Here is a 26,809-nt window from a genome sequence, read left to right as displayed (position 1 = left end):
CATTTTAGGGTCACGTATTTCAAATCACCAAGAAGTCAGCGTACAGTGTAAGGTGTGTGTTTGAAATGCAGGGCTTGCATGTGTGTGGAAAAAGCCCTAGAGAGAGAAATATTGGAAACAGCAGAGAGCTGCCGAGCAAGCCAGTGCAAGCTCTCAGGCTTTTTATTCCTCGAGCTCTTTCCCCTGCCCCCACTTGATATGTTTAAATACAAAATTCCTTTATGCTTCTCAAAAAAAAAAAAGAAGAGAAAAGCTTTATTCAAATGATTTTCATTACTTAGCATCAAACAGAAGTTAAATGTAGGTGTAACTTTTTGCTGTTTAATGTGAGGTGTAATATAAGGGCTGTAGACAGGTAACTGCCATCCATCAGCTTGGCGAGGTCCATCCTTTGAGATGTGACTCCAGTATGTCAGCTTGGTGTGATGAAAATGAGACTATGAGACCTCTCATAATAAAGAAATCATAAAGAAAGAAAGCATCTTTTCCTCAAAAAAAAAAAAAAAAAAAAAAAGGAATCTTGCCTTGAAAGTATTTCACTCCAAATGGGCTGTTGCATGGCCACATGATTTGAACTAGATCTGCTGGTCAGGTGGAACAGAAAGTGGAGTGAAACCTGCTCTTGCCAATGCTGGTGCCTGAAAGGCGCTGGTATTTCTGTCTAATGTCCTTGGAAGGACTGTCAGGGTGCACATATGGGCCTGTTTGCACAGCTGGTGAGGTGAAATAGTTGGGGAACAAGGTCTTGCCTGACCATGCAGATTGGCTGGTGTAGTCCCTGCAGCCTTCACCTCCCTTCTTGGAGGTAGGGTGCTTGGGAGGTGTTGGTCAACAAAGACACTCCTCTCTGTATAAAATGAGCTTTTCCTTTAAAAAAATGAACAGCTATTTATGGGAGGTAGTTAAATGTAAGAATAAAAATAGGACATTTTTATCTTATTCCTGTACTCCTGACTTGTTTTCTGAGCAGTTGTGTTTCTTCAGAGGAGTGTGGTGATACTCTGTTTCAGGGGTGTTGAACTCATTTTCACTGGGGGCCACATCAGCCTCAGAGTTGCCTTCAAAGGGCCAAATGTAATTTTAGGAATGAATAGATGTAGGAGTAGTTACATTTATACAGTCCTAAAATTAAATTCGGCCCTTTGAAGGCAACCGCCAGGCTGATGTGGCCCCTGGTGAAAATGAATTTGACACCCCTGCTCTAATTGAAATATTAATAGCAGATAAAGATACTGTGGAATGATTGTCTCTTATATGAAGGCAAACTTCGAGAGCCTTCAATCTGTGTGGTAACTCTGCATATTAAAAATCTTTAATGATTTTGATGAAGAGCAATTATAGTGCATGCACAGTAGCTCCTCTTTTAAGTTAACTGATTCCCTGAGTCCCGTGACTCTGCCTTAGATTAATGGCCTATAAAATTTCATGCAAAAATAAGTTTTTCACTGAGGAATAAAAACATCTAGTTTTTAAAAACAATATTTCAAAACAACCAACTCTCGGTATTTCAAAGCAGCTACCTTCCTTGTGAAAACTTTGGTACATATTTCATGAGGAACAAGCAAGATGAAAATTAAAAGATTGTGTGTGAGTATGGGATCACTTCAGTATGTGTTAAGAAAGACCAATCTGAAAAGAAATCAGTCTTTTCCTAGAAAAGGACTGTCGTGAGATAGTTGGGAAATTATACATAGTACAGTTGAGACCTTTCTGTATGTGGACTTTCATACTCCATTTGAAACCCCTGACCTGCTCCTGTTATCATAGGGGAGAAAAATGAATAAAATTCTATCTTTGGAAAACAGATGTTGTAGCTGTCTTGAAGACAATACTTTTGCATGCCCTTTGTACTTTTTCATTCCAAGTTAGAACAGATTTTTAAGCGGTTTTGTGTACACAAAACAGCTCTATCCAGAGGCTCAGAGGGCTTCACTAAAACTCCCATCTAAAATAAGAGGTCTCTTAAATAAAATAAAATAAAAATAAAACCACAAAGCTATCTTCCATGATGAATTTGTGCTTCTGGAGGCCAGGTGGTGGCCCTGGGAGGTGACATGTGGCAACTCAGAGCCTTGGGCAGCCAATCAGGCTCAGGCATCGCCCCACAGGGGGCAGCTCCCTCCAGGGCTGTGCAGCCCCACGAGCATCTGCATCCATCAACATGATCTTGTCCCACGCACGCCGGGCGAGCCAAGGCTTTGGGTGCCTACACTGAGGGGCAAATGGGCACCCATGTAAGCGATGATCTGTGGAGAGCGGTGGTCTGCAGGCAACCTTTGCCACCATCCGGACTCTTCCCCAGGCACTGGCTGGCTGAGGAAATGGATTTATTAGCCATGGCCTGGTTCGAAGGACGTGGAAGTAGAGTGGAGAGGGAGAGGAAGGGATGCTGAGGCTGTTTTCCATCTTTTTTATTAAGCCAGTAGCACCTGAGGGTTATCTCACACTAATGTCAATGTTGTAATGGCTTCTGATCATTAGTTGCTTCTGAAGATTTTAATAATATGGAAATGTGCTTTTTAACATTTTGTATTTTAATTAATTGAAGGTATCTCATGATAGCTTTAAGTACCGATTGGTTTATGTGCTACACTTTCATTTAACTAGATTTTTCCCAATAATCTCTCATTGCCTTCTACTTCCTGATTCTAATTACTTGAGTTTTGTATATGATAACAAGCACTTGAGTTCATAAGTGATTGCACAGTTTTCTGAAGTGAAATACTCCAGAAACTTTCAATTACCTTTTAAGTTCTGTATACCAACTCATGACTTCTGCTTACTTATTTACGTGTGATGGAAATACTGTCATGCTGAAACCATGGGAAGCAAAGGGGACTGTTTAAGTGGCAGCAGAGCATTTTGTCAGCTGGAACAGGCAGATCTGAATGTGACCTTCAGCTGGATGCTCTTAAGCTTGATTGGGATATGGAAATTACATTCTCTTTCTCTGGGAAGAGAGGAGATGCAGTTTAAACTACTCTTAATGATCTTGCCACTTTTTCCTACCCCCCCACCCTGAATCTAATGTAGAAAGGAAATGTTTAGACAATCTACTTTTCTGATGCATTAGTTGCCCAGCTGCATCTCTATGTCTGCACTCTGAGCAAGAAGTGATGGAATGATTAATTCAATCTTTTAATAGCATGTAGTCAGAATAAGAGGTGTTGGAATTCACTAAAAATGATATCGGGGGTTGTGATACAGTATCATGTACGGTCTAGGAATATGATATTACTATCAATACAGTCTTGAAAATTAAAAACAAAATATTTGGTCTTTTGAAAAGTATAGGTCATATTGCAAAGTATAAATCATTTGCTGTTAGCTTTTTGATTTCCGTGGTGAGATGCTAAAAAGCAGTTAGCAATATCTCACTTTTGGTTTGGATTTCCAGTTTGACCATAAGTAGGTAGATCAATCTTTCCAGTCTGACCACAAGTAAAACTATTACCCTTTGCTTCAGTTTCTGCATATGGAAATGCTCATGAATATCTGAGTTTCAGCATTTTCTGAACTTTGGGTACTGTAAATATTCTCTGGACTTGAAGGTTTATAGCAGAACCTTTCTTCCATGCAAGGTGTGGGGGCTTGCCTGCTTGGGTCAATTTCTGCATTATTTGCAATTAAATCAAGAGTAGCAGCTCTTTTGGTTGGTACATGTTGGTGGCATTGTTTTTTGTTTGTTTGTTTGTTTGTTTGGGGGTGTTTGGTTGGTTGGTTGGTTTGTTCCTCCCCTCCTCCCAGATGTCTCTGTTGTGAAACAACCAGCCCAGCATTTACAGTTTTCTGAAATGAGGTTTCTACATTGCAGCCAGTTGTGACATTTTCTCAGTTCATAATGGAGTAACAGACATGTCACTCTTAGCCAATTTTTTTTTTCTTTAGCATTTCAAAATCACTGTCATCACCCTGTATTTTAGGTCAAAACTATAACCTAAATACTAATTTTTCACAGTTAGACATGAAATTTCAAAAGCCCTTAGGAATTCTGTGCCACATTTCCTGGAGATAACTGTGTTTGTCAAGTTTTTTGAGATAACTGGGACATGGTCTTTCCAAGAGAAGGCATTTTCTGGCATTACGTACATTTTGCTTTGTTTTCTATTTATGGCTTCTTAAAACTGATCACTGGATCTCTGAGGATGGTATGGAGAAATGTTACATTTACTGGGGACTTTTGGGGGAAGGAAGAGTGTCTTTAAATGGCAGATGTTTGGTGAAGCTGGAGCTTTACACTGTTAGATTGTGAAGACTCTTTTAATGGTTGGGGTATGACTGGGAGCAAGGACTTGAGATGGTTTCTTACATCTCGAGGGATACAAACCGTTCTGAGATGGAGCTGCATCTACTTGTTAGCTTTTTGTAAAAGGCTGAAGCCTGGACAGTCTTCAGTTCTCCTGATGCAGAATGAAAAAGATTTCTAATGTCTCTTAACTTTTGCAGTATGGGAAAATTCTTTCTGGAGGTACAAGACTATGCAGAGCTATTTCCATTACCCCTATTTAAATCTCCTGAGATGAGCTCCTCTTTTTCATCTCTTATTTCACAACAGGAAAAAAAGATAATTACAAGATGACATGACTTGAAGAGCACCGGGGAGTTTTACATAAAATGACATTGCCTGAGGTATTGCACAGTTACATTTGCCCAGAGGGAGGGAGTATGGGAGTAAGTATCAGTAAATCTGTTCAAAAGATAACCAGATACTTTTTCTTGATTTAAAGATACACCTGTATATAACTTCCCTGTCTTTACTGTGACTGCAATGAAAGAGTAGAAAGCCAAAGAGAAAGATTTAATAGGTAAATATATAAGAGGAATGAAAGATAAGCGGGGCAGAGAATACATGGCAAATGGAAATCTGTCCTTTTCTATTCTTGTGATAGTATTTTCCCATGTAAGAAATGATATGGATAAATGGATCCTTTAAATATATGCATATGTAGGGAATGGGTACTTTCTTCTTGGAGCTAGTTTCACATTTCTTCTCCTGGTATTTTTAACAAATCCATTAGTCTTTCACATGTAGGGTGTGGCTGTGCAGTATACTGTAAGGAATTATTGGGATTTCTTCACATGATTGCAACAACCATCTTGCCCTTGTTTCACAAAACCCCACATTAGATTTTTGTGATGTACCTTTTGTGAGCAAAGCCGGGGCTGCTCACCTATTGATGGCCTCGGCTGAGCCAAATTAACACTGTCCTTCAGCTGCTGGTCCTGTCAGAGCGTGGTGATGTCCCACATGCCTCTTGTATCTGACTGTACAGCAACAAAGAGCAGCAAAGCTCTCTCTCTCTTCTCTTCCAGGCAATGGTGGCATTTTATGGCCTCATCCGAATCCCTAGTTGGCGTCTATCCCCAAGACAAAATGATTGCACAGTGGAGCAAAATACACCATGTGTGGTGTAACACCAGTGGGTAGTCCTGTGCCAAATATTATTGCACAAGTTTGTCAATATGTGCTATCAGCCTTTATCTGAAATATCCTTGTTACTTGAGACCAGTGTTTCTCCAGCAAAAACTGGCTCAAGCCTGGAATAACAAGGATGTTTGAGATAAGGACTAGCTTGTGATGGCAGAAGTTGCTTGATGCCAACCTGGAACTTGCAGAGTCGTGATTTCACTAGTATAATTTATATCTGTAGATCTAAGGCAACTTTTCCATCTCTAATTTCTTTCTCTATCTCTTCTTTGTCTTCCTCTGTGCCTTCCCAGGGATCGAGTGTTCTCCCATTCCTACACATTCAGTTGGGAACTTTGCTTCCAGAGCGGGTTGTGGGCAAACCTGGATTCCTGATGAATTTTTAGCAGATTTTAATAGTGCACTGTGGTATTTTCCAACTGTTTGATTTGTATAATGGTGTGTTCAATTTATCCATTTGGCAGTCATAAAAATTAGATTCAAATCTCTTATCTTTAGAAGAGTTTTGGCTAAAGGAACAAAGTACCTGAGAACGGCAAACGTGGCCAGATTTAGGACTCGGGAACTGCACCCTCCCTTCTGCTTTTGCTTTCTTTTACCTTAGGGCACTTCCATATTCGTTGGGATCGAATTTCAGCCTGAACTTGTATTGTAAAAAGATCATATATGTGCTTCATCAAACCGTTTTTCAATGCAGCTTTGTTTCCCATTGTCTTAGAGAAACTCAATTTAGAAATGGCAAGAAAACTTCCCAGATTAACCATCCTCTTTAGTTTTCTCCATTCTCAGCCTCTTCCTTCTGGAGGAGGCAACATTCACCTTTTTTTGTCATGTGATCAATGAGCCTGATGCAGAAGGCCTGCACAGGATTGATTGGAGGAAAATGTTCTTCACAGTCAGAGAAAAGACAGCTTATATCAGTTTGGAAAATTACTGTCTATATTGTTTTTGAAAACTGCAATTTTCTTTTTCTCTGTGCAGGCCTTCTGGCAAATCTAGCAGCATCACGAAGTCCAGGATCAATGTTAGTGAGGGTCCTATTTGACAAATAAACCAAAAGCACTCAGACTGTAGTCAGATGATGTGCGAAAATGCAGCCTCCCGTGGCTCTTGTAACCCAGCAGGACTTCTTCAGTTGCAGACACTAGTCACATCTCTAGAAAACAGGGCACTGGAAATACATATTCAAGTGCAGAGGAAATACTTTTCAGATGACTTTGGCAATAGTCGTAGCTTACCTTTCTATCCATCCGTGGTTATAGTGCCTTGACTTACACCATCTTCCCTGCACCAAACCATGGTTGATTTGCATCCGTAAGGAGCCATAGGCCAAGTGGTCTGTGTGGGTCTCCTTGCTGGGCCTTTTTTTGCCTTGAGGACAAAGAGATTTATCATTGAGTCATATTAATTAGCTTAGAGATGCACCCCTTTAAGCTAAATACTTGGAAGTAGAGGGGAAGGTGAAAAGAGGGGAAAGGGTGTTGGAGCACTGGAAAATGACCTCTTCTTGACAAAAAAACCCCTTTCTCTTGTGTCTTTGAGAGTCTAATACTTCCTCCTCCTTCCCTTTCCACACCCTGCCTTCCATGCACACTTTTCCCTTTATCTGCATTTATCCTGTCTTTCCAAGAATCACTAGAAGAAATGTAGATAGGTGTGTCATGCAAATGAAATCTTTAGTGCAGCTCTTCATCCCCCTTCCAGCTGTTGCTAGAGAGATCCTGTATCTCAGGGCTTGGATTTTTGAGCACCAAAAGCTGTTGCTCTGAAAAGCTGCCTTATTTAGGGTATTGCTATTTTTCTCTAGCAAAAAAAAAATATATATATATTTATTTCAGTCCTGTAATGCTGATGCCATAACTCTTTTCTTGCTACTGCACCAACTGATCTTACATATTTCTAATATGTGGATTTCTTTTACTATAGTTAGGTCTTACTGTGGATACTGGTGCTCCGATCTTGAGATATTGAACTGCAGTAATACTTGTTGCTATATAATACCTCCCAAGGCTCCTCAATGTGTTAATGAGATGAAAAATAAGCGGGAGGAGGAGCTATTCTGCTTATTAATCCTTTGTAGTACAGCTTTCCCATGTGTTACATGAGATATCTGGGGATGAGTACTGGAATTGATTTTGGGAACTTGTATCTCCAGCTTCTGTGAAGGGCTTGTCATCTTGCCTGCGAATGTTATCACTTTGTCCCTATAAGAAAGCTGACATGCTTGTCAAAAAGCTAACCAAATTCTCTAACCTTACAGCAGGCTTAAAATTTTGTATTTTTTAGTTGTTTTCTTTGGCAATTAAAAAAAATTTCATTAGTCTGGCTCAGCAGATGTTTGCTGCTAACTCTGAAGAGATATTGCTTGTTCTCGTGTTGACAAGATTGGGAAAGGATGAAGATACACATTAGCTCCTCAGCTGGGTGACCACACTGCTTTGGTGTAGCTGCTGACTCCCCCTGCTTTTGAGTCATTTGCTGCCTTGCTTCACTTGGGCCATTCGTGCAGCTTGGTGGAAGCCTGCTGCCTTGGCTTGAGTTATGGCATGGGTTGGGTTCCCAGATCTCCAGGCAGCCCAGGCAAATTGCTGCTGCTGGTCCAGCAGCTGCCCACATTGCACGTGTGTGGGGGCGCTGCCAAATGTGGAAATGTCTGCCTCACAGGGCACGAGCTACATATGTGGGCTCATGTAGGATATCCCAGCCTGAAATACAGGACATGGAGCTGTTATGAGTTTTCAGCATGGGTAAGTGTGAGATATTGTTTGTTGGTTCATGGACATGCAGCATTTTAGGACTTGGCATGCAGTGTTTTAGGACCTGTGTGTACCTCGTGTAATGGTTAAACAAGAAACTTGGATCTTATGGAAGCCGGGGGTTTTGCTGTGGTTTTGAGAGCGGTTGTTAACAATCCATCTTCCCCAATCGGTGGCTGTGTGGGAGGCTTCTTCAATTGTAACAGGTCTTCTCCTGGCTGCTGACAGTCTTACGGCCATCTGGCTGCTGCTGTTCCATTAATAGCACCTTAAGATACTATGCATTTGTAGGATAAGGAACACATTTCCATGGTTTGGTTTCTCCTGCTGTTCTGGTTCTTCAACACTTTTCCCTTCCCATGAGTAACTCCAGAGCCAGCCTGTCTCTGGTACCTCCGTTTCTTTGTGATTCCCGCCTTTCACTTCTTCTGCAGAAGTAAAGAAAGACAAAAACTAGGAGACTGGTCACCCAGCTGATGCAAAATTCCAGTTGTGCTTGGAAACAGATGCTCTTCCTGGACAAATAAATCACCCTTCCACAATGTGTCCATCAATTCAAGGTGCATTGGAGCTGTTGGTTGTATGCCAGTGAATCTGTATGTGTGCATGACAGTTGTTCATGAGCGGAGAGTCTGATGGCTTGCAACTGCTGAAAGCAGCAAGATACCTTTTCACGGAAGGACTAGTCAGGCTGGTTGCCACCTACCTAGTTTCCAGCCTTAAAAGCCTTCAATCTTGATTGCATATTGATGTTCGTTAGGAAAGTGGTAGGAAGCAGCAGAGGCAGAAGAGATTTTGGTGTGCAAATTTGGGAAGACCATTTGCATTTGAAAGATCATCTTCACAGGCTTAGGACAGGCTTAGGACCCACAACTTTTCTGCTGGTGGAAGCTGGTGTCTACAAGAAAAAAAAAGAAGATTATCTGGTTTATTCCTTGGGACTTGAACACCTTAAATTGTCTTCTGGCACGATAGTCCTGGAATGATTTTTTTGAGCCTGGACCCCTGTGACTCATCTTCTGCCAAACCAGAAGTTTACGGAGATGATACTGTAAGGCTCCCACAAAAGACTATTGCTCAAAGCTGCGTAGATTCCCCAGCAGCCTGCTGATTGACTCTCAGAGTAGGAAATGAATTATTTTTCTACATCTGCTTTGGAAAAGACCTTAATGGCTATAATCTTAGCACTGCCACAGTGGAAATCAGGGAAAAAGAGCTGGAGGTTTTTGGGACAGGAAAAACTACTCAGTAATTTGGTAGCAGACTGACCTGTATGAATTCTTCAGCTGACTAGAAAACCCCAGTTGTGCCTTGTCCTGTGGCATTACATGAGGACTGACAATTACAGCTTGCCCTCTTTTTCTCACTCAGTGTTGCTAGACAGCAACAGCTCCAAACTTGGCACTTGTTATTCTGTCATCAAACTAAATTTTCATTGTGGTTTCTTTTCTTTTTCTTTTTTTTTTTTATTTAAAAAAAAAAAAAAATTATCTGCGATTCTTCCAGTTACCTTCAGGCATAATATTTGCATATAAATTATTCAGTTATAAGAGGAAGGAAAAAAATAACTGTTAGGATTTGTCTGCATGGGCCTCTTAAACACAAATGCCACTGAAGTCCCTGTGTTGAGTGCCCTGTTCAGGAGATGCAGGCAGGGCCCAGCGTGGCGCCTCTCGGGTGACCTCTCATCAGGAGCCTCTTGCAAAGCTCTTCAGATGCCTTCAGCATTGTTCATCTTTCTGGCCTGATAAAGACTGGAGACTGATGGAGGCAATCTAAATTCTGCCTTTGGCCTTCAATGTCTTAAAAAGAGGGTTTACTGAAGAGATTAATATGAAGATATTATTTTTTAATGTCCACATGACTCATAATGTTCCACAATGCAGATGCTGGATTAATAGAGTAGTAGATGGAACTTTGTAAAAATTTGATGCAATTTGCTTTTAATAAACTTTTAATACTTTTTAAAAAATGTTTTTTCTTCAAGTGGGTTGTATTGTAAAGATTGCAGAAAACTAAAGCAAGCAATTTTTAAGGGGAGCTCTTCAGAGATTTGCATTTTTTGTGTTCACACAGTACATTTCTGCAAGGAAGAAAGTTTAATGCTTGTGTTTTAATTGGCTAATTCAGTTACCCCCATGCTTACTCCAGAGTTGAGATTTTTGCTGGCAGGAGCTGGTCATTGAAATGGAAGTGGTCATTAATACCGGTCTCCAGTCTGATTTATTTCTCTGTGGTCTTGGCAGTTGCAGAGATATCTTGACAGCCCTCTTTAAGAGTCCCTTGAAAATTATTATTTTTTAAAATTACAGAATTGCCTGAAATTCTTTGCAGTATTGACTGTGTGTGAAGATGTCTCTGTACACGGAAGTTATTTCAGATTAAGGAGAAATATATTTAAAAGGACAATAATTATTTTAAAATAGCTTCATATCGGGATATATTTGTTACAGAATAAATCTGCCTTATTTTTCTTCTTTAGCTTAATCCACTTGCAAAACTGACAGGCTTATTTCTTCCAAATATGTTGAGATGCCGGCAGAACCAGCAGCCTGGGAGAAGCCTTTCTGGCTTTGGTGTGATAAAGCAGCACTTACGGTCTGCAGGCTGGTTTCTTCGAACACAAAGGGAAATTAGCAGCTGGTGCTTGGTCAGGGGATTTCATTAGCAGCAGGGCTGTAGGGTTCTCATGTCCCAGGTGAGATCACTGGCGTTACGCCTCTGTAATTGAGATCAGTATCTACCCACTTACCGGGAGGAGAGGCAGAGAGCGAGCTGGGGTGTTTTAAATGAGGTGCAAGAAGCGCCAGAGGGAACCTCCTCGGTGTGGCAAAGCTGGTGGGTCCTTACTGCCTCTTGCCTGGGGGGGCTCCCAGCCTCCCGCCACGCTCGGCTCAACCTTTCACACAAAATAAACCAGTATCTGCTGGAAAACCAGGCTCAGCCCAGGTCTGCTTTGCAAGTTTGCTGTTTTGTTGCATTGTGGAAGAGATATTTTCAGGCTGAAAAGGTGGGCGTTTTGCAAACTATACCCAACGGTGGAGTCCTAGTGGGAACAGGGCACCAATAAACTGCCTTTCACTGTGGTTGCCAGTGGCTTACACATGCATCCAGAGTTCCATCTTGCCCACTTTTGTTGATGTAAGAAGTAACAGTGTGTCATTTTCATAAAGATTCATTTTACATGAAGGTGCCCGTCTTGGTGGAAACAGTAGACCTTTTCTGCAGATAAAAATTAATTTAAGATTAATAAAAATCAAAATTAATAATTAATTGAGGGGTTTTGTTTTGTTTGTTTGTTTTTCCTGACTGCAAAGCTATATTTCAGTTTTTCTCTTTGTGTGTCCCGTTTTTGCTGAGATGTGTCATGCAGTTTTGTGTCAATTCAAAACCATGTTCTGTGGAAGCTGTACACTGTACTTGTTGTAAATAAAATGTATAATGGCCATTTATCCATGTGTCTGCAGCCCTCATTTCTCCCTCGCTGGGTGCTTTCTTAGTTCCTTGGAGCTAGCTGTTGCAAATAGGCCTGTTTAAAGCTTGCTGTAAGACCAAATGCATCTCTGTGGTGGAATTTGTCCGTCTGCCATGCTCTTTGTTGCAGGTTGGTAATGTTCCTGGCTTGAGTGGCCTTTGGGACCAAAAATTGTGCTTGTCTTTGCACCACTCATGGACAGGATAGGACTGAGCATTTTCTTTCATTGTGCTCTGATAGACACCATTTAATTGCAGTGATCCCTGTTATCACTTTGCTCTTCTGACCTCCCATTTTTTGTTCAGGTTATTGCCCCTTTCCTAGTCCTGACTTCTTTTTCTCATTTGTTCTCATTCGTTTTCTTCGAAGTGAATTAATTTTTCACCAAAATGTCTTCTTATTCAATGGGTAGATATAGAGGTGCAGTGACATGTATGCAAAATGTGAAGTCCAAATATCAGGTTGGCAGTGTGGTGTGAGGGTAGGAAGCAAGAGGAGGGGTGGGGGGGTGGAAGAGGAGAAAGGTACTCAGGCCCAAAGGAATGCAATATCTCTTGAGGAAATTCCTTTTGTTGGTGTTGAAATATGTTTTTCCAGATCTAGTGAAATGGAAATGACTTATTTTTCCTTTTTTTCTCCCAATTCTGTACCCAAATGGGCAGGTGAAATGGGGATGAAAGATGCATGGGCAGAGAGAGCTCTGGGGAGGATGCAAACTTCACATTTCTGCAACTGGCTCTATCATGTGTCAGCAGAATTTTCAATCTAGTTTATGACTGGATTAGCTAAACTTTAAAAGAAAATTACTCAGTGGACTTCAGTTAATATTTTTACCTTTTAGATGGCATTTTCTTTACAAATACATATGTAGTTGCCACATGCAAAATTCACATATATATCTGTCATGACCAGAAATGGTCTTTCATGCTTTAACCCCAAGGCAGTCCCAGTGTTCCCTGTATGGATTTACAGCCGTTCAGCTCCTCAGAATGGCTCTTGCAGCGTGGACTTGACTCTTTGCAAGAGTTAATTTCTCAGAGTCCTGAACTTTCTGAGTGCTCAGCTCAAAAAGCTGTTTGTTTCAGATTTCTCTGCGGTCTTACAAAGAGTAATGCCCTGTTCCTAGTTAAAAGGCCTGTCTTCTCTCAGCACATTTTTGGTACAAGGCAATGTGTTCCTTTTTTCACGTGGTCTAAAATGTTGAACAGTGGGCACATACTGGTCCCCCTTTTATGGACGCAAATAATTCAGGCATTGATTTTTCACTCCGTGTCTGAAAGGGCTTGAGATTATCTGTCCTTGCCAAATTTCAAGTGTATCCAGTAACGCTGGGACACACGGGCTGTTCACAGAGAGGTGACAACAACTTGTTTCACACTGTGAACATTTATTTTTCTTCCTCTTAAAGTCTTTACATTCTGTCTGCATTTTGCAAACTGCAAAAACATGTTTTTTTTCCTTTACTGCTTCACTGATGGAGAACAGACCAGGAAAACATAATCTAAAAAGGTCAAGTCTGATAAAGTAATAAGCAATTTAAAAATACTACCCAGAGCAGGCAATTTACCTAAGTATTTAGTGTCAAGTCTAGCTTTAATTTCTAGGCTTAACTCTCAAAAAAAGTGGGCATTTTTCATCGAGTTTTTTATAAGAAATATTTTTTTGTGGAAATTGCAGCACTGCTTATAACTAAACTAGAGCCCTTTAGGAAAGCTCTTGATGAAATTGTATTTAACCTGATTTATATATTTTACATGCATGGTTATCACTATAATAGGAATTAACTTTCAAATACTTGCAAACCATTTTTGCTCTGCATGGGTGGGAAGAATTATGCCGTTACCTGAAGAGAACAGAAATTCATGTGGAATTGTGCTGGAAGCAGTTATGTGTTTCAGAAAAGGTGAAATCTGAGTCCTTTTTGAAGTTGCTGTGAAGAAAAACACCTTGTATGAGCGCTAGTTCTGTGTTTCATAACAATATAAGAAATGAGCTTGCGTTGTACAACAAAGAAATCCCCTAAAAACCTAGAAATCAAGATAAATGAAAGTTGGCATCTTTTTAATATTTGTTATCTATAACATGGCCTACAGACACTGCACCACAGCAAAATGAAATATTCAGCGCCGTTTTCCCTGTACAAATACCTAGCAGCTTCTGAAAAGCAAACAGAAATTCACCTCAGTCACCTGAAGACATCACATAACGCTTCACAGGAAAGATCCCCACCTCATAAAAAAGAATATTTGATATTTGACCTAAATCATGCCCCCTCCAAGCAGTTAAAAGACCTTTGCTCTCCTTTGGCGGGAGGGCTCCCTCCATCTTGGAGGGGCGCATTGGGCAGACCATGGCTGGTGTGAGGGTGCGCAGGTGGGATGGCGACCACCCTGTCAGGTCTGTCCCAGCCACTTTTTGGTTCATTGGGCAGCTGGAGGGCTGCCTGGGGAGACAGGAGACATCAGCTGTGGCTCTAAGCCATCCCTAGTAGGGGGGATTTGGGGAATACGCCCTGGTCTAAGGGGTGCTTGTCGGGGTTGAGGTGGCGTGGGACCAGCCATGGGCACTGGTGTTGCTGGCCTCTGTGGGACAGGGCTGGGGTGGGTGGGAAAAGCAGGTGGGGGTTTTATGCAAAAAATTGCCCTCTCCTTCCTTTGGGGGCCAGGTCCCTGTGATTTTCAAGAGGGAGAGTGCTCAGTTATGCAGGAAGATCAGGTCAGCCGACATGTGCCCTTTAAATGCATCATTTTTGAAGTGTTGCCTGTTTCCTCCGTGTTGCTGGTAGAGACTTATCCTTTGTCAGTCAAGAAATTTGCAGGATATCATGCTGCCAGTTGAATTTTTTTCCCTGTGTGCATGAAGTAAACCATCCGTGAGCTGACTTGTAAAACTCGTCACCTTCCTCTGTAACAAAGTTAAGTTGAAAATTTTAAAGACGATATCACTGCAGGATGATGAAATGCATGCAAATAGAAATGAGAAACTTTCTGAACTGGGTGTTTGTCTTTCATGTTATTAAGCTCAGTCATTCGTGAACTGTTAAAACTGGAAAATAGTAAATAATGGTGGATGCTCAGTAGCTTTTATTTCCATACAGAGTTTGCTTCTGTGATTGCTTACTGGCCTGGCTTGAGTGATCTGTTGAGCTTACACCTCTTTAAAATACATCTTAACTTCTTAATCATCTTACTATTATGAACTAACCTTGATATTTCTTTTTTTTTTTAATATAGTTTTCCCTACACAAAATGGAAAGGTTGCCATAGTGACTGGAGGTGCTAAAGGAATTGGTTACCAAACTGTGAAGCATTTGGCAAGACTTGGCATGCACGTTATAATAGGTAAAGTAATTATTTTCTTAATGTGAATGGGGTTTTTGTTTCAGAAACTTTTTTTTTCTTTTAAGGAATATTTTCTTTCCAGCATAAGTAAAGATAAGGCAGATGAAGGCAGGAGAGGGTTTTACTAACATTTAGCACAAGTAAAGTTATGTTTTGCTTTGAAAGATCTCAAAGAAAAGTGGATGAGATTTTTTTTCTGCAAAACTTGCAGCAACTGGACTACTTTATATAAGAAGTTAACAATAAGGTCATGAAAAAAACCTTAAAAATACAGGCATTACAAAAATATTTTATTATCTTGTTACTGAGGATGATCTGTTCTTCAATGTTAGGGTGCACGTGTTCATTAAGAGGAAATCTAATGAAAGCCTGGAAGGAATATTCCAGTGTGTGGAGGGGGATGATCTGCATATAAGGTCAGAGGAAGTCCTTGTAACTTCATCCATGTAAATATCGAACATTTACTTCTCAGTTTGTCACTGTAGGTGGCCTTTGTAGGCAAGGCAAGGAAATAAATACCATGAGAAGTTCTTTTTTGTCAGTCTGAGATGGACTGGACAGCTCACCTTCTGGAGATGTCTGTTTATCTCCGTTGATAATAACGAGTTTATAAAGATGACTATGTTAGACTGAGACATCTGAAGTTAAGATGGGTGAATTTCTGTAGGAACTCCAAAAATGTCCTGAGCCTACAATTTCTTCTCTCCACTACAAACAATATTGGTTAGATTTTTTTTTCCTATTTTTGAAAGCTTTCTGTATTATACAGGTGTTTCGAAAAGATGGACCCAATTTCAAAGGTACCACGACTTCAAATTGTGTCCATCTTTTTGAAACAGCCTGTATATGTACGCACTAATATAGCTATTGTTATAAATCTATATGTAACATTATGAATACTCATATGTTTAAAATGCTACATTTTGGTCCCTTCCTCTTTCTTTAGCTAGATTTTTTCCTAAAACACTGTAAATTTTACAGCCTAAAGTCACTGAATGTTGGTATTTCATAATACACTAGCACAGTGGTAATGCCATTTTATTTAGCTTTTATACAGAATGTGCTCTCTCTAAGGTTTTGTAAACACATCTTAAAAACACAAATAAACAAGAAAACCCTCACACCAAACAATAAACAAGAGCATAGTAGCCATGTCTCTTTAGTGCAGTCAGTAACACTAATGGAGTTGCCCTAGAATTGTACGGGTGTAATGTGGAATACCACTTCTTCGTACATGTTTCAATAGATGTGTCAAAACCAAGCATCTACAAAATGCAAGCAGGTGCTGGTATGTGTAGCTAGATGATAGATGTAGCTAGTGTAGCTAGATGTAGGTAATGATGTCAGCATTAATATTTCACTAAAGAAGTAGCTTTTCATGTTTATGTTGGACTGCAAAAATCTACTCAGTGGGGAAAAAAAAAAAAAAAAGGCCAATTTTCCTCTCTTTGCATAGGGTTGTGGAATCATAGAACACTGAAGGCTTATTTTATACCATTTAATGTTCAGGATATTATGCGTAACAGAACTCACTGTGAGATGTTTGGGAAAGGGAAGGTGATATTTAGTTACAAAATCACTAAATAAGCTGGGTTTTTTTTAAACTCACAATCACCCCCTCATAGATCTCATTCACTCACACTCACACCCGTACTCTCACAAGCACCAAGAGGTGTGAGCTCATGTCGTCTGGTGAGTGTCACTTGTGTGCAGTGTGACAAAAGGTGCAGCAGCTAGTGAGTCCTTATCCTGTCTCTGTGGTTCTGCTTGATTGGAAATGACAGGTCAGTTTACAGACAGATCTTTTATATCCTTTAGGAGTTGTCAGCTCTTAGTACATTATTCATTGTCTGGAGTATACAGGCTGTGTCTATAGCTTATTTTCTGGGTGGGCTAACAGGAAAGGTAATGGAATGGGTGAAATGCTGCTACCTGGATGTTATCCTCCGGCCGGCAGAGTGCATGGTCATCTGCTGGCAAGTCCTCTGTGCTGTGGCCTTGACATAACTCAAGAACAGTGTCCTAGAAACATGTTCTTTATTTTCAATGAGGGGCATTATTTTAACTCTTTGCTCCACTCCTTCTTCTGGTGCTTACAGACACACACATTTCCATTTACTTTTCAATTGTACTGACCTTAATATTTGCATTACAAGTCTCTACAACTGTAAATTAATGAAATTAATTATAGGAAGCATTTGATGAGTAAGATTTTCAACTGATTCAATTATTTCAGGCAAACAGTGACCTAAGCACTGAGCCCGGTGAGTCACAGCCATCTTCTTGTCCTGTGAAATTCTTCAAAGCAAAGAAGCCCTGTCAGTAGAATGGATAGTCTCAGGCTTTATTCCAGCTGCAAGATTAAAACAGTCTCAAAAGCACATTAAATGCAATGACCTTCCATCCTTGTTGCTAACTGTTGGCCCCAAGTGTCCAGAGCATGCTTAAAATACCTGCTGGCACATTGGCATGCATTAGCACATTCAGCTTCAGGCCAGACAAGCAAAGATTTAAGCCTCAAATAAGACAGCAAGTGTGCTCAAGCTTTCTACTCTAGAAATATTTTCACACTATGTTTATATATAAGCCTGAACTTACGTGAAAAAAGTCTGGATGTTAGGAGAATTTGGGCTTGCAAGGGAGGCTTGTGTAGCTCACAGTCAATCTTGCCCATTCACTGACTGCTTCCTTCCCATTACAAGCATTGAGTAATGGGAATATTTAACACTGAAGAATGATATCCCTGCAGCAGGCAAATGAGTCAAACCTGAAGGTCTAATGTGAGGATGATTCACCATTTGTGATAGATGTGATTTTGACTCAGTTTGACATTTTAGAGGAGTAAATGTTTGAGGAGTAACTTACTTTTAAATCCAGTCTGCCAATGCAATGAGGAAAACAAGTAAGTAGAAGGCATATTACCTTGTGGAACATGGATAGACACCATGTGAAAAGGCAGTATGCTCAATCAGAGCATTTTCAGCAAGCAGTTGCATGGCACTTCTACAGCTTTGTCTTTTCCAGTCCCAGCACTGGTGCACATGAGTCCTTTCTCCCACCGATGGTCTCCCTCTGTGGATGCTCTTGCTGGGAAAAAAAAGTTGGCCTGAATCCTGAAATGCTGAAAGTAATTTTCTATGGGTTTGTTTGCTAGATTTCATTGAGACTATTTACCAGGCTGCGATAGCATTACTCACAGTCAGCAGGGCTTTTACTCAGGAAAATCTCATGACAGACTGTGAAAGCTACTGCCAGTGGTGAGTCTTCAGAATGAAGCCACACTGGGAGCTCCTGCTCCCTTCTAGCAATTTACTGCTTGATAAATAATCCTGCAATTTCATTTTCAGGGAGAGAAGGGAAATGACACACTGTCTTTGGTGCCTACTGATGAGTGCCTGACACTGAAGATGGTGTTTCGTGTGCACTTACAAATAAATATGCTCTTAACAGCAAGGACATTGAAAAACAAGACATTCCGGTCATAAAACCCAGTAGGTTCAGCTCTGGTTCACAGTGTTGGCCACAGTTTTGTGTATCTGAATTTAGACTGATTAGAAGCATAAACTCTTCATATTCCTTCCACCCTTCGTCACTGGGGTTTAAGAGGATTCTGTGAGTGCATGTTACAATTGTTGACTTTAAAAAAGAGACCTTTTTCTCAGTATAGTAATAAAAGAAGGCTGGAAAAAAAAATGTGATAATATCTAATATAGAAACTTTGATAACCCTGTCTGATAATGGTGAATGAAAATCAAAAGATTTCCAGCTTGACAATGTTACACATATGCTGCTTGGTATAAAACAACACTGTTCAGGACACTGTAATCAATTTTTAGTGTCTGAGTATATCAGTGTCACAAGTTCCTAAGACTGGCTCACATTCTGAAGCAAACAGTCTCATTATCTGTATATATATATGTATATATATTCAAGTGACTTATCTGAGCCATGCAATTTTGGCATAAACAAATGTCGTTCCATCACCAGACTCAGCACTTGTGTGTGACCTCTGTAAGCCCTGCAGGAGACCAAGCAAGAGATATTTCTGTCATCTCTTTCATTCATATTAGTTTCTAATTTTCAAGCTGGACTCTCTGCACTATAAATCAGGCAACTCTTATATTGTATAATACTGCAAAGTGACTTTAGAAGGAGAATTAAACTTTATCAAGGTGGTGCAATTGTTCATTTTGAAAGATGGTTTGATTTAATTTCAATTCTTAAAAATTTATATGGGATAATTTAATAGTCTTTTCTCACCATACATAGATGTATGAGGAGCTTGAGTTATAATTTTTTTCTATAAAAGCATTTATTTTCCTAATTTTAGGCCAGGTTCTGTTAGGACTGAATGAGTTGTAGAGTTAGTCAAGAAGTGTCAAAATGTAACCAGCCTTTTAAAAGTGGATGATGGTTTCCTTTTTCATTGAGAAAATGCATAAAGATTGCCTTATAATTGTCATTCAGTTCAGTTTTTAATGTATCAGTACACTGTAATCAGGGTTATGAAAAACTCTACTTACAGTGTTGTCTGTTATTTATACACTATGGACGTGCACACAGCCGTACACAGCCACACAGCCTTCCAAATCCATAAGAATTTCATTGAGCACATTAGTCCCTAAGTTCTGTTTGAACAGAGTCACTTTCCATGCTTTAAAAAGACTTTTTCCTTTTTTTTAAAAATATGTATTTGTTTACGTTCATTCATTTTTAACATCCCACCTGTAAAATGCATAGGTTTCTTTTATAATTGTCTGTGGTTTAAGACTACTTATTTATGAGCAAACTCCTTACAGCATTCCTTGGGACATTTGAAACTATTATTAAAATAGAGGCAAATATCTGAAAAGACACTTAGACCACAAGAATTCTTTTTTGGACAGTAATCATCTAAAGTGGAAATGTAACTCAATTGACTGTGCAGGTGTATTGCATAGTAAAATACTTTGATTAACTGAGCTAAACTATCAAGTGGATGAGAGAGATTTGGGTTGATATGGTTTGTTTAGACTTCTAGTAAACTTAAAGCAAAATTCCAAACGCTGTTACGCTACACAGCCCGAAGGATAAGTACTAATGTCACTGCATTCATACAATAACATTGCATGTTATGACAGAACATAGACATAAAGGTTTATGTTTTTAGTAGAGAGGGTGTTACCACTGGAGTTCAACAGGGACATGTGTTAGAACCTGTGCTTTCAATGTATACTTTTAGAGGAGGAGCAGATAGTGAAGTGACAAGTCTTTCACATTGTATTATTATAAATTGTTCAGGGTAATAAAGACCAGGGATGTGTGTGAAGAACTGCAGGAAGACCATAAGAAACTGAGTGTTAAAAGGCATGTATAATTCAATGTAGGTCAATACGAAGTGATGGACATAGGGAAAATTCTTAACTCCAGAAAAAGAAATGATGGGTTCTCTGTTGACCCTGTCATCATCTTGGAGGAATATCTTTGGATTGAAATATTCTATGAAAACTCAGTGCTCAATAGCTTGCAGAAACTAAAACAAATATTAGAAAATTTTAGAAAAGGAACAAATAAAACAGATGAGTTGATTCAACTGCATGAATCCTTTGTGTGCCAGCACCTTAAATGCTGTGTTGAGTTCTGGTCTGCCTATTTCAAAATGGATAGCATAAAAGTTTGAAGGGTCTAGAGGAAAACAAGCTTATCGATGGTACGGAGAAGCATCCTTATGAGGAACAACCAAATGGATTTTGAGTCTTCAATGTGAAAATGTATTCTGTACAGGCAACCACTGTTCACTGTTTCTTCTAAAAGAAGGGTGTAAAATGAGAAGCTAAAAAAGGTACAGTGCTTAGAAATAGCACAGCAATTATTATAAACTCAGTATAAATACTGTACCACCTATCAGAAAAGAATTTAAAACAGTCTAAAACAAGCCACTGTGATTAAAAACATAATCTCTCAATAGCATAAAAGTATTTCAAGACTGCTGTCTTCTACATAGGTCCTTAAATCATCCTTCCTACAGAAGTGTGTGGTGGGCAAATATGAGTGTTGAGCAGTTTTAGGAAGGATGTTGTGCATAGACCAGTGAGTGTGATTTTTATATTGAAAAAAATATCAGGCATTATAAAAATACAGAGTTTAATATGTTATGATAAATTTTGGAAAAGTTAGTGCAATTTTTTTCTACACATTTGTTTAAATTGTTAGTTAAGCATTTATTAAATGCTTTGAAGAGTCTAACAACTGTGTGAATTAATTTAATCTTGATTTTTCAAAAGCTTTTGGCAAGGTTCATGCCAAAAGATTTTCAAGTGGCTAGGTTACCTTGAGAAAAGAGAAAGATGTCTTGTAGATTAGTAACTGATTAGGAGACAGAAAGCAATGTTTAGGAGTTATTTGTAAGCTTTGGTTTGGAGCAAAGGAACTCCTGATCCCATAGGCATATGTTCAGTACATTTATTAAAGATAGTTACAGAAAAAAGGTGAGCAGTGAGATGATGCATTTTGCATGGATGTGTTTAGGATAGCCAAATTAATCTGACTATTGATAATTAAGGGATTTGGTCTTCTGACACACAAGAAGAGGCTGAGAGAGCTGGGGCTCTTCAGCCTCAGAGGAGATGGCTCAGTGGGACATTTTCCATGTGTATAAAGACCTGATGGGGACAGTAAGAAAGATGGAGCCAGGGTTTGCTCAGTTGTGCCCATAACTGGACAAGAGGCAATGGGCACAAACCAAAACACTGGAAATTTCATTGAAGCATAAACCTCCACTTTTTTATGTTGAGGAGAGTCAAACACTGTCACAGGCTGCCCAGAGAGTCTTCATCCTTGGAGATACTAAAAACTTGACTGGACATGGTCCGGGGTAACCAGCTGTAGCAGGAGGTGGGACTGGATCGTCTCCAGACGTACCTTGTGAAATCTTAACCCCTATGAATAATGGGGAACAATTCACACAAAGTTGAATGACTGAGTTATGAAGGAATGGATAAATATACAGTGTCAGTAAATGCAAATATTAATACTACATATGAGGAGAAACAACCACACCTATATATTTATATAGAATCTAAATTGTGATTTACTGTTGAAAGCTCTTTGCACATCATATTTGATATTTAATGCCAGTCATAAAGGCAAATATGATCTTATTACTTGGCAGGAAAGAAGATGAAAACAGGACATGAAGAGTCCCTCTTCCTTTGTAGAAATCATAGGTTCATCCTCTTGTGAATAATCAAAAGGAGTTTAGTCAAACTGCAAAAAAAGAGGGATGGTGAGGAGAATGGGATGGCTCTGCGCAAGGCAGAGCTAATAAACAAAGGTTCTACCGCTTGCAAACAGATGACTAAGGTGTGATATATAACTATGAATGTGAATGAGAAGTGGTTATTCCCCATCTTATTGTACACAAACTAGAGAACATCCAACAAAAAAATAATTAGAAAAAAACTAAAAAAACTGCTGATATACAACTTTATAATGTGATTAAGTGGGCTGCATCAAAAGGAGTGTGGCTAGCGGGTTGAGGGAGGCGATTCTGCCCCTCTTCTCTACTCTGAGGAGACCCCACCTGGAGTCCTGTGTCCAGCTCTGGGGTCCCCACAGTATGAAGGACATGGACCTGTTGGAATGAGTCCAGAGGAGGCCACAAAAATGGTCAGGGCTGGAACATTTCTCCTATGAAGACAGGCTGAGAGAGCTGGGGTTGTTTAGCCTGGAGAAGTGTCCAGGGAAACCTAAAAGGAGCCTTCCAGTACCTAAAGGTGACCTATGAGAAAGCTGGAAAGGGACATTTTCAAGGCCATGTTGTGATAGGACAGGAGGCAATGGCTTTAAATTGAAACAGAGTAGATTTAGATTAGATATGAGGAAAAAATTCTTCACTGTGTGGTTGGTGAGGCACTGGAACAGGCTGCCCAGAGAAGTTGTGGATGCCCCATCCCTGGAGGTATTCAGGAACAGGTTGGTTGGGGCTTTGAGCAACCTGGTCTAGTGGAAGATGTCCCTGCTCATTGCAGGGAGGTTGGAACTAGCTGATTTTTAAGGTCCCTTCCAACCCAAACCATTGCCGGATTCTAGGATTCTATGAAGTGCGTCAAAACTCACAGAGCCTGTTGTCCCTGAACACTTTGGTGGCCAAGTGCTTGAATGAATTGAAAGTGCAATTAGATGACGTAATGGAGGACAGATTCATTGAGAGACAAGGTGTGCCCTTTGATTCAGGAAATCTCTGAAGCTTCTTGCTACTGGGAGAGTGTACTGGAAAATACCACTCCTGGAATTAATGCTGTCACTTATACCTTTTCCTTCAGTACCTGCTACAGGTTGTTGCTGGAAACAGGGCACTTGGTTTGATAAACAGGATCCTACTTACCTTCTCATTGGAACAGCTGGGTTTCTGAAGCCTGGGGCGAGAATGATGAAATGATGATTTATTTTCTCTTTGCAAACTGACATTATCTTCCTTATTCAGTTTTGCTTCTTTTCTCAAAGGGAACACTTAGAATGAAATTTTTGCCTTTCATGTCAAAAACATACGTATTTAATTGTGGCTGTGTATGACGAACAGGATGACAAAGGACGTGTGGTGTCTCTGTGCATGTGGAAGCTTTGTATCATTCTCTCAATGATTTTTTTATACCAGGTCACTTCCTAATACCTGCCTTTATTGAATAACAAATTCTCGATTTGGAAGTTTGGTGGGTGACACTCAAGATCTACATTCCTTTTTCCTCAACAAGACTTTTTTTAATTTTTTTTTAATTTTTTTTTTTTATCGAAGACATTATCAATTTATTAAAAAAAAATCACTCATATTGTACTGAGTTCAAATTTCTCATCCTCAGATCTTTTTGGGGGCAGTCATTCCTCTCTCTTAGGCACATGCTATTTGTTGTGTGGTGCCATGCAAACTCACAAAATCATAATCCTCATAACATCAACTGATACAACTTTGTTTTTCTCTTGAGGCTTTGTGGGTGCTCTTGCAAGCTCTGTCTTCAGGCTGGCACTCCAGTGAAATCAGTTCCTCTTCAGTCATAATGAGGATTATGCTACTCTGAGAAGGCACCTTAATTTGAATTTCCAGTTGGAATCTTTTTTATATTCTGTTGCACAAAGACACCTAACCATTACCCTCTGCAACTCCTTAATCAGACGGTATACATCTATACAGAATTTATTACCATCCTGGCAAGCTTATCCTGGTGATACATGTATACATTAGAGTTTGGGCACCACATCTGAAGTTTGGTTAATTCAAGTGGTCAGAGGGGAGGAAGGAGGGCCATGGGGCAGGCTGCAAACCCTGGAAAGTCATTAATTGTTTCAGGGATTAACTGATACATAATTACGGCTAAATAATTCAGGAGATGAGTGTTTACCTCAAGTAGACAAGTTCCCCAGGCACTGGTGAAGGAGGGGGCTGCACTTGTCAGAGGCCGGGGTGAGTGGGGAGGGCTGGGGGGTGATGTGCCGGGGTTTGCCACAGCGGGGTTCACTGCAGGCTGAGGGTGCCTTGGTGCACAGGCAGCTCTCGGGCTCCAGGCTGGAGGGACCGGGTCTTTCTCTGGACCACCACGTCCTGGGTGGTTTGCGTCTTCTTGGTGTTATCTCAAAAAGTTTTTGTATTTTGTTTTTGTGTTACCTTGCTGAAAGCTGGGAAATCCTCCTCCTACTAACTCTGGTTTGTGGTTTTATTCTCTCCAGGCAACCTTAAGCTCTACAGGCTGCATCATTGTTCACAAACTATTTTAAAGTTCTTTATAATCCCCTGCAGTATTTTCTCTTGAAACGTCAAGATTACAAATTTCTAGTTTTGCAAAACAGCAATTGGAAAAGGTCTTTCTTTTTTACTGGGATCAATTTTGTCCATAAATTATGAGTGTGAGTAGCAATTATTCTTTTGGAGAGATTTTCACATTCAAAGAAATTAAAAATATTGTATAAAGAATACATAGAGATGCATCAGGACCCCTTAACTAGTGACAGTGTAAATGTTCCCCAGCCAAGCTGGGTTTCTATGGGCTGTGTTTTTGTCATTATTATTCAGGCTGAGCAATCCTCTGTGATAATTCTATTGAAATCCCTGAAATAATTTTTAGAGTTTGGATCTACGTAAGTGATTAAGATGATGGAGCATAACCTTTAGGGTAAGATCCAAAGCCTATTGGCGTGGATAAGAATTTGTCTATATACTTCTGTGGCAGCTTTAGATAAATGCTTTTTGACTAGTGGTATTTGTGTAGATGAATGTTGAAGACAAGAGTAATTTTTTGGACTAAATGTTATATTTAAATCTATCTTCTATTTTTTTTTTTTTTTTTTTGGCCAACATGAGTTTCAGTTTTATGCTAAGAATTAGGATTTTCCATGTCATTAAAATGTCATCTTGTTTTATACAGGTGCGTCCGTTCAGACTTGAATAAATTTTTGTGTCATTAGTTTTATTTTCAGAACTGATTGTAGTCAGCATTGTTTTTGAACCAGTCTCACCTGATTTTTTCAGTATTCTGTGGGGACTAAGTAGAAGAAAAACAACAAATAGGGCACTGAACAGCTTGCATAGACAGTTATTGAGACAACTATATCTATTCTGAGTTCCCAACAGACAGTTTAACTTAGCATGAAAAGCAAGTTTATTATGGTTTGGGGTACTTTGATGATCTAAGCTCTCAAGACATTGAATCCCTTTTCTCAAAGCTTTTGTTCAGATTCCCTCACTGCATATAAAAAACATGGTCTGTCTTCCCATTCTTATCCTCCCCTTAAAACCACTTAAATACAGAGTAGTCAGATCTTACGCTACAGACGCTATAGCGCTTAAAATGGATAAATTCTGACATGGATGAATTCTGGCACATCAAAAATGTGAAAATTATGGTGAGTCATTGGGAAGAAGTCCAACCAGAGGGTTCTATGTGTCACCAAGTTTTTTAAAGGCTCACTACAAATATGCTGCTGAGGATCTAAACCAGCTGATAGTGGTAAGAATTTGACCCTTGTATAGTAAACTGTCCCCATCCTTAGTTCAGACCATGTACTCCTGTTCAGTGCACTTGAAAGTTGTGACCTTCAGTAACTCATCTTCATCAAGAAGATACAAATTATTTTTTATTTTTTATTTTTTTTTTTACCTAAAGCCAATTGCATTAGCTTGGTGACTTTAAAGGTATTTATGAATTTCAAATAATTAATGTGGTGCTTAAAAGGGGCTTGTTCTTTTTCATGCCTACCACTCACTTTGCTTCGAGGATGGCAGAAGTATCTACCAGGAGAGAAGCAGTAGAACAGTGCCATGGCCCTTTCCTCTCCCACCCATCCTCAGCAAGAGGATGCTGATCTCCTTAAGCTAACTCAGAAGCACAGTTTACTCTCCTGGACTTATGGTATCTTTCTGATATTGGTGTCTTTGAACTTCTGTTAAGGATTTTGGTCATTGGCTCAGTGTCTTTATTCTTTCTTATAGGATTTTCTTTGAAAGAAGTATTTCAAAAGCCTCTATTACAATAGCAGCTTTCACTGAGGTTATTTCAATTTTGCAATACTCAGGCCTCCAGAAACTGGTTTTTAAATTCTCTGTTGAATCAGGCTGGAAACAGAGATTTGAAATTACTGTTTAGCAAAATAATTATTTTTTCCCAGTGGTCTAGAGTGAAAAATATGCAAATATGAATAAATGAGCTCATTTGGAAGGCACTGAGCTTTAATGAATAACCATTTATGTAACAGCAAAATAAAGAAAATTAAAATTTGTTGTGAAAACAAGCTCTTTTAAAAGAACAAATTAAGTGAACATACTGAGAGTTAAATCAAGACA

At 39.6% G+C, this 26,809-nt stretch overlaps 1 protein-coding gene across 1 annotated transcript in view; it reads left to right on the top strand.

Annotated features, from left to right (window-relative positions):
- DHRSX (dehydrogenase/reductase X-linked) overlaps positions 1–26,809 on the top strand; it is a 171,058-nt gene that overhangs the window by 24,571 nt on the left and 119,678 nt on the right. Inside the window, exon 2 of the mRNA XM_082058708.1 lies at positions 14,893–15,000. Coding sequence (XP_081914834.1) covers positions 14,893–15,000 — 108 coding nt within the window. The remainder of the gene's footprint in view (positions 1–14,892; positions 15,001–26,809) is intronic.

Source organism: Streptopelia decaocto, assembly GCF_964273445.1.
Source record: "Streptopelia decaocto genome assembly, chromosome: 1".
NCBI lineage: Eukaryota > Metazoa > Chordata > Aves > Columbiformes > Columbidae > Streptopelia > Streptopelia decaocto.
Note: the sequence above shows the minus strand (reverse complement) of the source record. Positions and strands in the feature narration are given on the sequence as shown.